Raw genomic sequence first — 12731 nt, 5'->3', positions numbered from 1 at the left:
AAGAGAACGATGCTGCTAATGAATCCGAATCCAAGGTGTGTTGTTTCGAAACTTTTCCTTTCCTCAAATCAATGACAAATCTTTGGATTTTGGAAGGTAATCCAACACTTGAAACAAGAGTTTTGTGCAGACTATGATAGACTAGCAGGTGACAATGTCACCTTGCCTTCTTTAGTTTTAGCTGTGCCCAGCAAGTTTGAACCAAGTTTTCCAATATGCATGCCTTGCAAGATTACTTCATATATATTCTGCTGATGCCGTACGATTCTCCTTGGCTGAGGCTTTTTATCAAGCTTTGAAGCTTACAACTCAGTATGTATATAGACATGCAAGATTAGCCATGGAATGTTTCACTAGAGGATCTCTTGTATAAGGAACTACTTTAGGGTTCATCTTTGAGACAAGGCGCCCCTTCGGATAGTTATGCAGACAGGGCATTTGCTAATGAGATAAACATTGCTGTGAACAAGACCAGGCAAAGCAGATTTGGACAAGCCATCAATTCTGGCTTTCATGGCCTTCAATGTGCCAGGGATTGGTACACTAGGGAATGTGGTTCCACGGGCATGAACCATGATCTGGTGCGGCATTTCATAGATGTGCAGACGCGCCTTATTGCTCCGATCTGTCCACACTATGCTGAATATGTTTGGAAGCTGCTTTTGAAGAAGGAAGGGTTTGTGGTTAGTGCAGGGTGGCTTGCGGCGGATGCTCCAGAAGATTCAGCCCTCCAGATTAGCCAGTGTTACTCACAAAAATAATTACGAACGTTGAAAGGAAGGTAAATCGGTCTACAGCTGAAGCTTCATCCCAAGTAGGCTTATGTTAAGGAGGAATATGATGGATGGAAGGCAGACTGCTTGAGGATGTTCCAAATAAAGAACTTCAACTCGAAGACTCTTACTTTTGTTGATGATCAGGACAAGGTAATAAACTAATAATGAAGGCATTAATGGATCAATACATCTTCCTCTCATTTTATCCCTGTACCCTTTTCTTAGATAGCAAGAAAAGTGCTCCAGTTAAATTTGGGGATCAGGCCTTGGAGTTGAAGCGATTACCATTTGGAGAGGTTGAGTTCCTCCAAGAGAACTAGGACTTGATTAAGAGACTCACATGTCTTCAAGAGGTACAAGTTTTGTCCCATACCAACGCGGAGCATCGTGCTAGAGCTCGTAGAATCATGAAGACATCTTGGGAATGTTTGGATAGCAATTTCCAACTACCGATATCCCAACAGTTTTCTTACTTCATGAGGATCAGCAAGTGATTGAACAGCTTGATGTCGACGTATGGAAATCTGACAGCAGATGTGAAGCTACCACATCAAGATCAGATGATGATTATAGTGGCGCTGATCTTAACCTTGCTTCCTTATATCGTCCTCCGTTTAAGCTATTGTTCCTGGGCTCCCTTGAATAGGCAAAAGAGGCTGCTTGTGTCCAGGACAAATGGCTCCTGGTGAACTTGCAATCCGCTAAGGAGTTCAGCTCGCATATGCTTAATCGAGACACCTGGACTAATGAAGCCCGTCTCTCAGATCATTACAACTAATTTTATATTTTGGCAGGCGTATGATCATACAGAGGAGTCGGAACCTATTATATCTCCTCTAGCGCTCATCATTCATCCTATCTTCGGCCAAAAGGTGCGCTAATGGAGTGGAATGGTTCAACCAGAACGTTTGCTGGAGGACGTAGTAGTATGGTGTACCATTCTTGGATAGTTCCCCAAGGAATAGTTCTCTTACAGACGCAGGAAACTAAAGAAGAAACTGAAGAAAAGGAAACATTTCCAAGCTAAAGGACAAATACTTCGTACTTGGGAGTAAATTCTTCTTGTACCGTTGATTTAATGTTTATTGGGAGCAAATTTCTACTGAATACCAGTTTTATACTTATGTTGGAATTATTTTTGTATGTTGATTCAAATTATGCAGTGTTGTAGTATATATGAAACATGTTGTATTGTTCATTGTATAAAATGTCTATGTCATGTATAAGATAAGTATTTGAGTGAATAGCATAGGTATAGTGACTTGTGAGTCAAGCTTTATGCCAATGGGGAACAAGTGTGGCAATCATCATCACAAACCACAATGTGGAGCTGCAAATGGAGATGCCACAATGGAAGGCTACAAATGAAGATGCCATCAAGTTGTATCATTATTTACTTCAAATGTATCCCTATAAATACCTCCTATTGAATGAAATGAAACACACACTTGAATCTCTATTCCCTCTCTCTCTCTGTCAATTTTTCTTGTCCTTAAACACGTTATCAGCACGAAATTGCTCTAGAATTAGAATCGAAATTGAAAAGAGTAGAGGAGTTCAAAATCCGATCGAAGTCATTTTTCCAAACTAACAAAAAACCTCCAAACCCTAGCTCATATCAAAGCCCTTGATCCAAGAAGCCCAGAACCGGTTTTAGAACCTCCAGAACCGGCCGGAAACCGCCTGAATCGGCCACCGGAAAAATTGAACCGCTGCCGGACCGCTGTCGAGTCCTGCCGAAGTGCTGCCGAGCAGCTGCCGAGACCTGTCGAGTCCTGCCGAGCCCCTGCCGAGCAGCTGCCGAGACCTGCCGAGTCCTGCCGAGCTCCTGCCGAAGTGCTGCCGAGACCTGCCGAAGTGCTGCCGAGCCCCTGCCGAGACCTGCCGAGACCCCTGCGCAGCACCTGCCGACAGCACCTGCCGAGTCCTGCCGAAGCCCCTGCGCAGCAGCTGCCGAGCACCCGCCGAGGACCTGCGCAGCAGCTGCCGAGCCATCTGCCGAGCAGCTGTCGACAGATCTGTCGAGTAACTTTCCGGCAACTCTCCGGCCACTTCTCCGGCAACTTTTCCGGCCACTCTCCGGACACTTTTCCGGCGACTTTTCGACAACTTTTCCGGCAACTTTTCTACAACTTTTCCGGCGACTTTTCCGGTGACTTTTCCGGCAACTTTTGGGCAACTTTTTCGGTCATTTCCGACAACACTATTTCAAGGTATTCTTTACTAAAAGTTCCCGCTTTTGAGTTTTTATTTATTTTTCTCCTCCTTTTTTCTTTTTGGGAACTTACAATTAAAAAGCGGAATTATAGAAATTCACGCTAAACGAACTAAGAGCGTTCGTAGTCAATGAACTAAGAGTGTTCATAATATTCGGACTAAGAGCGTCCGCAAGCATCGACTTATGACCCTATTAAACATCATTGTTTCGGTCTAATCCAAATATTCTTGGAAATTGATTTCTTGGTAGCATAGCTCGGAAATCTTATTGTTTTAGTTTTTCGTGGAAGTTTTAAACTCTGAAACTAATACATCTTTTTCTTCTTATATTTCAAGGATGTCGAATGAACCTAGACTCGAATTTCAAATCCTTGACTCAACTGGTTCGGATTACCATAGTTGGAAAACTGACGTTGAGAACCATCTCACATCAAAAGGGATATTGCCCATAATCCAGGCACCAAACGCGGGCCTTGTGTTCCAACGAACACCCATAAAGCATGCACAAGCAATTATCTTGATGCGACGCCATATGGACAGAGCACTCAGATTAGAGTATATGTCCATCAAAGATGCAAGGGACCTATGGGTAGCGCTAGAAGAACGCTTTGATAATATCCAAGATTCCCTCCTCCCTGACTTGAAGGTTCAATGGAACAATATACGCTTCTCCGACTTCAAGTCTGTTGCTGAATACAATTCAGAAGCTCTTCGGCTAAAAGCCATGCTGAAGTTCTGTGGAAAACCTCTCACAGAAGAAGAGCTAATTGAGAAGACTCTCTCCACCTTCCCCGTCGCAGCAATTATACTATCAAAGCAATATCGCACTGAATTTAATGTTGGACGACTTACGAAGTTCAATGAGCTTATCAATATTTTGTCGGTGTCTGAGAAGCACGACAATATCCTTGTGAAGAATTATAATTCAAGGCCCGTAGGAACCAAAAGCGTTCATGAGGCAAATTATAATGCACCCAAGAAAGGGCGCAAGGAGCGGTACCCTACTAATAAGGGGCATGTATACCCTAATAACAGGGGACATGACAGACGAATGGGTCCATACAACCGCCCCAATAAGGAAGGAAACCGCAACTTTGGAGCGGGCACACGTGGTGGCAATTCCACACGTGGGAAAAGAGAATATAACAACACCATGGGCCGTAACACTGTGGGCCGTGGAGGTCGCATAATACGCCGTGGTAGTAGCAGCAACAACCCGCCTAGGGAATATCCACAACGTGCACCTCAAATAAAGAAAGTCAACCACAATGACGTGTGTCATAGGTGTGGATCAATCGAGCATTGGTTTAAGCAATGCCAAGCAAGTACTCAACTAGCTGCACGCTACAAGGAGTACAGGGAAATGAGGGAGCAAGAAGCTCACCTTGCTGAAGAAGAAGATGGTGAAGATGTTATTCTCACCATAAAAGACTTCAAAGCTGAAAATGAAAAGCACGAGGATGCCGCAGACTTTGATTAAAATAGTCTTTTCTATTTTCCAATAAAACGGCAAATGTGCCTTAGTCAAATAACAATTGAATTGACTCTTTCTCATGTGGCGTACCCAATGAAGTATGATGTCTAGGCAAGTAATTGAGATCGGGGTATTTAAGCGAGCCTCGCTCCACCAACATCTCTCTACTTACCTGGTCATATTTTATTGGAATTACCAAACGGATTGAGCAATTACAATTTGTATAAAGTTTAATTTTATATTGGAATAAACTTTGGAAACTTTGATGTAATCATTGACTATTTTCCCTATTAATAAAGTATCGCATTATCAATGTCATTGACATGTGTTAATATTCCGAACTTTATTTTTTCAGTATGTCTTCGGGAGAATTGGAATGCCTTCTTGATAGTGGCACCACACATACTATATTACGACATAGGCAATTATTCTTATGGATGACGCCTAGTCAATCTTCAGTGACCACGATGGCAGGACCATCTCAATTGATTCATGGTCGTGGACCAGCTCAATTTCTATTGCCGAATGGCACAAATATTAATGTCGCCAAAGCTTTATATGCTCCAAGGGCTGGAAGAACCCTATTAAGTTTTAAAGATATAAGAGCCAATGATTTTCATGTGAAAACACATTGTGAGAATGGACAAGAGTTCCTTTACATCACCTCTAATAACTACGGAAATACACGAGTATTAGAGAAACTCATGTGTCGCTCTAGTGGATTGTACGCAACCACTATTAGAGTCATTGAATCCAACCATGTCATGAATGAAAATTTATGGGATTCCGACACATACAAACTTTGGCACGACCGTTTGGGACACCCAGGTCGAGATATGATGCTCCGTATATTAAAAACTTCACACAGACATCCATTCTTTAAAACAAAAGGAAGTACGAACCAAAGAAAGGTTCAAAGAATTACTTCTGAAGCATATCATTCGTTTTGCAAAGCTTGCTCTTTAGCAAAAGTAGGATCGAGACCATCCTATGCAAAAGACATTAAAGAAAATATACCATTCTTGCAAAGAATACAAGGTGATATCTGTGGACCTATACATCCAACTTGCGGACCATTTAGATATTTTATGGTGTTGGTTGATGCATCGACACGTTGGTCACATGTCATGCTCTTATCCACAAGAAATGCTGCATTTGCTAAACTCCTAGCACAAATCATTAAGTTAAGGGCTCACCACCCTGATCATCCTATTAAGTCAATTCGTCTTGACAATGCTGGGGAATTTACATCAAAAACTTTTGATGATTATTGCATGTCCATTGGGATCGAGGTTGAACATCCTGTCCCTCATGTACATACCCAAAATGGTCTCGCAGAAGCTGCCATTAAAAGACTTCAAATGATTGCTAGGGCATTGGTTATGCGCACCAATCTCCCTATTTCTGCTTGGGGCTATGCAATATTACACGCAGCTGTGCTTATTCGTCTAAGGCCCACTGCCACCCAACCTTTTTCTGCGTCCCAGATGGTAACTGGGTATGAGCCTAATATCTCACATTTACGCATATTTGGGTGTGCAGTCTATGTGCCAATTGCGCCACCACAGCGCACTAAAATGGGTCCTCAAAGACGATTAGGCCTTTATGTTGGCTATGACTCTCCAACCATAATCCGCTACATAGAACCCTTGACAGGTGATCTATTTACCGCTAGATTTGCGGATTGTCACTTTGATGAGACAGTCTTCCCGCCTTTAGGGGGAGACATGAACACTAATGTTCATCAAAAAGGACAGGAATTGTCGTGGTTTGTCCCCACTTTGTCCCATCTTGATCCCCGAACCGCACAATCTGAAAAGAAGTGCAGAGAATTCTCGATCTTCAGAACGTAGCAGAATCGATGCCTGATGCGTTTTCTGATATCGCTAAAGTGACGAGATCACACATACCTGCTGCAAATATACCTGCAAGGATTGATGTCCCTAAAAGACATAATGCCATCTCAAAAATACATGAGAATGGCGCCAACGTTCCCTCTATGGGTGACACATTGGCTAGGCCCATGGCTCCTGCCAGGAAGCGCGGGAGACCTATAGGTTCGATGGATTCTCGCCCAAGAAAGAAAGCGAGTTTGGCACAAAATAATCCATTAATCATAGATATGAATAATCCATCTCACGAGAATACTCCGGATTATGGTTATGTCCAAGAGACATCATTGGGGGACGCTCCAATGTCAGAACCAACTCCAGAGAATAGAGAAATCTCCATAAATTACAATAGTGTACATGAGATGATGGATAGAAATTCTATGGCAATTGATGATGCGTTTGCATATCATGTTGCAAAAGGAATCATAGAATATGATGATATCGAGCCTCGCTCTGTTGAAGAATGTCAACGAAGAGCGGATTGGCCTAAATGGAAAAATGCGATCCAGACTGAATTGGATTCACTAACAAAGAGACAGGTATTTGGGTCTATAATGCTGACACCACCAAATATAAAGCCTGTTGGCCATAAATGGGTCTTTGTTAGAAAGCGTAATGAGAAAAATGAGGTGATGAGATATAAAGCCCGCCTTGTGGCACAAGGTTTCTCACAACGCCCTGGAATCGACTACGAGGAGACATACTCTCCCGTAATGGACGTTATAACGTTCCGCTACCTTGTCAGTTTGGTAGTTTCCGAAAAACTTGACATGCAGCTTATGGATGTGGTTACAGCATATCTCTATGGGGATCTAGATTCAGAGATATATATGAAGGTTCCTGATGGACTTCAATTACCAAAATCAAGTGGTTCTAAACCACGGAGCGCGTTTTCAATAAAATTAAGACGCTCACTATATGGATTGAAACAATCCGGACGGATGTGGTATAACCGTCTAAGTGACTACTTGATTGGAAAGGGATATGTTAACAATGAAATATGCCCTTGCGTGTTCATTAAAAGAACAAGTTCCGGATTTGCAATTGTAGCAGTTTATGTCGATGACATGAACCTAATTGGAACTCTAGATGAGTTAAAAGAAACTGCTAAATATTTGGAATCCGAGTTTGAGATGAAAGATCTTGGGAAAACACGGTTTTGCCTCGGAATAGAACTCGAGCACCGTAGTGATGGGATTATGATCCATCAGTCAGCATATACTCAAAAATTACTAAGGCGCTTTAATGAAGATAAAGCAAAGCCTGTAAGTACTCCCATGATCGGCCGAAGTCTTGAGCCCACAAAAGATCCGTTTCGTCCAAGGGATGAGGACGAAGAATTATTAGAGGCTGAAGTACCCTATCTAAGTGCGATAGGCGCATTATTGTATTTAGCTCAATGCACAAGACCGGATATCTCATTCGCAGTGAACTTGTTAGCTCGACATAGTTCTGCGCCAACACGCCGCCATTGGATTGGCATAAAGACAATCTTTCGATACTTAAAGGGTATGATTGATATGGGCTTGTTTTATCCCTACAAAGAGAAAAGAAAAGACGGAAGCATGAGATCAGACCCCATGAGGCAAAAAGCCACCTTCCGTAATGTAGACGCCGGCGACACCATCAATGGTGACCGACGTTCTCCTCCTCCCCTCCATCAAAATAAAAATAATGTTTTGATGGGATTTGCTGATGCGGGGTATCTCTCTGACCCCCATAAAGGTCGCTCCCAAACAGGTTATGTCTTTACCATGGGAAGCACGGCGATATCTTGGAGATCTACAAAACAGACCCTTGTCGCTACTTCCTCAAATCATGCAGAGATTATTGCTCTACATGAAGCTGTGCGTGAATGCATATGGCTAAGGTCTATAAATAGACACATTCGAGGAACTTGTGGTTTGAAGTTTACCACAGATAAACCTACATGCATTTATGAAGATAATGCAGCTTGTATTGAGCAAATGAAATTAGGTTTCATCAAGGGTGACAATACTAAACATATATCACCGAAATTCTTCTACAATCAGCAACAGCAAACACTTCTAAACATTGAAGTAAATCAAATCCGATCAGAGGATAATGTAGCGGACTTATTTACTAAGTCGCTACCAAAAAGCCCTTTCGAGAAGCATGTGAAGAGCATCGGATTAAGAAGGTTATCCGAACTCCCATGATCTTCAGGGGGAGAATAAATCAGGGGGAGTATCTAGAAACATACTCCACACTTAATGCGCGTTGCACTCTTTTTCTCCTTCGACCAAGGTTGTTTTTTCCCACAGGGTTTTATTACTTGGCAAGGTTTTTAACGAGGCAATTTCGAAGCGCACGGCTTAGACAAATACTATCGACATGAAATATCCAAGGGGGAGTGTTGTAGTATATATGAAACATGTTGTATTGTTCATTGTATAAAATGTCTATGTCATGTATAAGATAAGTATTTGAGTGAATAGCATAGGTATAGTGACTTGTGAGTCAAGCTTTATGCCAATGGGGAACAAGTGTGGCAATCATCATCACAAACCACAATGTGGAGCTGCAAATGGAGATGCCACAATGGAAGGCTACAAATGAAGATGCCATCAAGTTGTATCATTATTTACTTCAAATGTATCCCTATAAATACCTCCTATTGAATGAAATGAAACACACACTTGAATCTCTATTCCCTCTCTCTCTCTGTCAATTTTTCTTGTCCTTAAACATGCAGCAGAATTACATGATCTACTTCTTTGTTCAACTGGACTAAAAAAGGAACTAAAAACTCGTATTAGCAAGGTATCTTTTGGGTGTTTTCAGTCGAATTATCTTTGACCAAAAAAGGGGGGGAAAAAAGTTAAATTTATATTATCTTTATACTTGTGATCTACGGAGAAAGGTACCAATTTATCGAAGTATCGAACTAAAAACACCCAAAAGTATCGAAGCCTGATAACAGTATCAATTTATCACCAAACATGGCGAAGATAAGGGTTACAAATATAATACACTTATTGGAGCAACCAAGATGCAAACCTGCAAGTCGGGAGCTTTCTCTCAACTAAATAAGTCATACAACAAAGTGAACAAACTAAAACAGAAACCAACCAGAATTGCACATACCAGGAAATACAACGAACCAACCAATACTAGTGTACACTACCAATGAAACAAATGTAGTTCTTATAGCTTAAACTTCAAAGCATAAGCTTTACCTTCGCAAAGTAACACCAATTCAGTTTTTGCCGAGAAAGTTGATGTTGCCTCTTTCAAGACAGGTTGGCTGGAGCCTCAACATTTGCATTTCAGAGAAGCCCTCTTCTTCTCTTGTAATCACTAACTGTAAGCGTCAATGCATGCCTCCTCCCATCATCCTCTGGGACTCGGCAACCAACTGTTGCTTCTATCCTTTGTTTTCTTGCCATGAATCCTTCCTGAGCTCCTTGCGGCCCACCAAACTTCTGAAGCGTGGCCAATGAGATCGGCAGCTCAAAATTGTGCAATGGATTTGACGATGTTCCTTGATCAACAGGAGCCATCGTATCGATCAACTTCCCAGCACCAGCTGCAGCTTCCAGAGCTGCCGCTGTGGCTACCAAGCCAGCTCGTACTGCTACTATCCCTTCTGTTCCATTAGTCTCCACCTCTGCCAATGCCTCAGCAGCAACAGCAGTTTCCTCAACATCATCTTTTTGTTCACCAGGCTTTGAAACATAGTAATTTCTTGACCTGGTCCATCTCCTCGAAAATGGATCATAACCAGCCTCCCCAGCTTTTAAACCTGTTTTCACAGGTTTTAATCCTGAGGCATTCTTGAAATTGTCAACTCTATTCTTTCTGTTCATCTCAGCAAGCCTAACAGCCTTGCTATCTTTCCCCTGTGATTGTCGCCGTGCGTCCAACTGCTGAAGTCTTGCCTTGATCCTTTCAACCTCTGCATCATCATGCTTGCTTTGTGCAATTTCCAATTCCCTCCTCAACCGGTCCTTCTCAAGCGCAATGTTCAATGGCCTTGACGAAGCAGATTTTTTCTCCTGTATCATCTGCTTCACAGTTTCAGCTGAGTAGACAAATGTATTCGTTTTTTTTATGGCTTCCTTTTTTTCCAACACATCCTCTTTGCTTGGCAAGCGGCCACCATTTTTCTCCACCTCTCTAACCCACTGATCATATTCCTCCTCCAGAGGTAAGGAGTCTGAAACCATAGCCATCTGCCACCTGGCAGCAGAGTTTTCATTGCCCCAAACGACATTCAGATACTTGTGTGTGGTTTTATTCTCTAGTTTGTACTGCCGGTCAGGATCTGAAGAGTCAACATTACGGACCGAGCAGAGCCTGTAGATGGGCCGCCCAGACTTAGTCTTCCCAATTCCAACCCGTACAAAGCAACCCACAATTAATTCCTCAAAGAAAGGTTCCATAAGCCACTTTGCAAGTCTTGACCTCCGAATGGTAATTTCCTTTATATCTTCAAATACTAGTCCCAGTGTGCCCCTTTCATCATCACTGTCAATAGCATCATCTGCACTTGATCCTTCATCATCACTATGAGACCGACTTTCACTGTCACTTTGACTAGAGCTACTCCGACCGACAGCAGAGAAAGACTTCCTGTTGGTGTGTGAGAAATTCCTACTCCCCGCACTTCCTCTAGATGCATCTCTCAATTTACGGTGAGCCTCAGGGTCCTGCTGTTTCAAACGTTTTGCTCGTAACTCATTCAGTGCATCATCTTTCGCAGCTGCCCTGTCAGCAGATCTAGCTGAGGAGCGCACTCGAGAAGATGGGAGAGGTGGAGTCACTTTCCTGGACTGTGTGGCCTTCCCTTTATCCCACTTTGGTCTGAATTTCTCCTTTAGACTCTTATCATCTTTCTTCTGCGCTCTTTCAGACAGAATCAGCTCTCTTTGAAGTTCAGACATTTCTGCAAGCTTCCGCCTGTCATCTTCATCTTTGTAAAGATCACTGCCAACATCAGATTCATTGCTCTCTCCCCCACGGTCAGAACCGCTATCATTATAATCTCCTTCTTCCTGGCTGCCATGTTCATCATCTACTTCTGAAGGGTCCAGCCGCTTCTTCAAAGGAACTTGAGATCCAGAGGGTTTCCTACTCGCATAGCCCCGACCATCATCAGAGTCCTCACCCCTAGAGTCACTTCCACCATCAGAATATGAATCATCACGTCTCCTCTTTGAAGTTGGATGTGAGTGCCGGTTTTTCCGCCCCGAACTTGTTCTTCCTGCAGCCTCCAAGAGCAAATCATCCAAATCTGCCATTATCTTCCGTGCCTCCCTGTATTCTTTGACGTTTCACACACTGTTGGATAACACACCGAAATCAGTATTATCAAAAGCAGAGAAATGTGTTCTTTATATGAACTTCTCATATGATTGATATACAAACTAGTCAAACTTGACATTAAGCACAAAGCCACAAAGAGTGAGTTTCTACTTATCATAAACGAAAAAAGTACACTTTCCGAAAAGATTAAAGATCAGGAAGATGACTATGGTTCAGAGATAATTGCATTCACTATACCAATGTACTTAACAAAAAGACTACAAAATGAAAAACCCAGCACTTAAATCCCCAAACTTGAGCTCAAAATCCAAAACAGACAAGGGTCTATGATTTTTATAGAATTCTAATAGCTTCCAGTAACATAATAAACAACCCTTTACCAAAAGCATTCAAATTTCAAACAAACTCAGCAATTCTGACATATACACAATGCAAATTTCTCTTAGATTTTGGTTCCAAATTCATTCAAGCATCAAATATTGCAAAACACAATCTAAAGTTCTTACCTTTATCAAACCCCAAAAAGGGAGGACACCCCAGAAATAAACAAATAACCTGAAATTGGGTTCCTTGCGGTCTAGATCTATAAGGGTATTCAAACTCAACCAGACAGAACCCAGAAAGTTTCAAGCTTGAAGCTTTGAAATTTTTGAAAAATCCTTTTTTTTTTTTTGGATTAGTATAAACCCTAGAGATAAGAGATTTGGGTGAATTGGAGGCTTTACCTTGTAGGGTCTTTGGTGATGTAAGACTCGGTGAGTCAGCTCAGATGCCCAGAACACGGTCACCGTGAGATGAGGGACTGTCCTTTGTGCCAAGAGTAAAAAACGCAGCTTGAAGGAGAAAGAAAGATCTTTAGCCTCTTATAGTTGTAACCTGGCTCAGCAAAATAAAACATAATCCACCGACCACGATCTGTAAAACTACATGTCGTTAGAGAATAGATTTGGGTCATATTTTACAAAGCAAAAATGGAATCGATGAGTGTTATGGCGGCAACGATCTATTTATTACATCAGTAATTGAGTAATATAATAAGGGGGGTGAAATTTGCACCCACATATTTACAAACCACACCCATTT

At 42.1% G+C, this 12731-nt stretch overlaps 1 protein-coding gene across 1 annotated transcript; it reads right to left on the bottom strand.

The window, feature by feature from the left end:
* Positions 1-9284: 9284 nt before the first annotated feature.
* On the bottom strand, positions 9285-12531 carry LOC133729666 (protein RTF1 homolog). Its single transcript, XM_062157229.1, has 2 exons — positions 12374-12531; positions 9285-11663 (listed from the first exon to the last, which is right to left on the bottom strand). The coding sequence occupies exon 2, from the start codon at positions 11621-11623 to the stop codon at positions 9650-9652; it is 1974 nt and encodes a 657-aa protein (XP_062013213.1). The 5' UTR covers positions 11624-11663; positions 12374-12531; the 3' UTR covers positions 9285-9649.
* Positions 12532-12731: the final 200 nt, after the last annotated feature.

Source organism: Rosa rugosa, chromosome 2 (genome assembly GCF_958449725.1).
Source record: "Rosa rugosa chromosome 2, drRosRugo1.1, whole genome shotgun sequence".
NCBI classification, from domain to species: domain Eukaryota; kingdom Viridiplantae; phylum Streptophyta; class Magnoliopsida; order Rosales; family Rosaceae; genus Rosa; species Rosa rugosa.
The sequence above is the reverse complement of the archived record's forward strand: the minus strand, read 5'-3'. Positions and strand labels throughout refer to the sequence as shown.

What these genes read in the sequence shown, in the direction of transcription:
- LOC133729666 (XM_062157229.1), bottom strand. Translation starts at nt 11,623, where the DNA reads ATGGCAGATTTGGATGATTTGCTCTTGGAGGCTGCAGGAAGAACAAGT.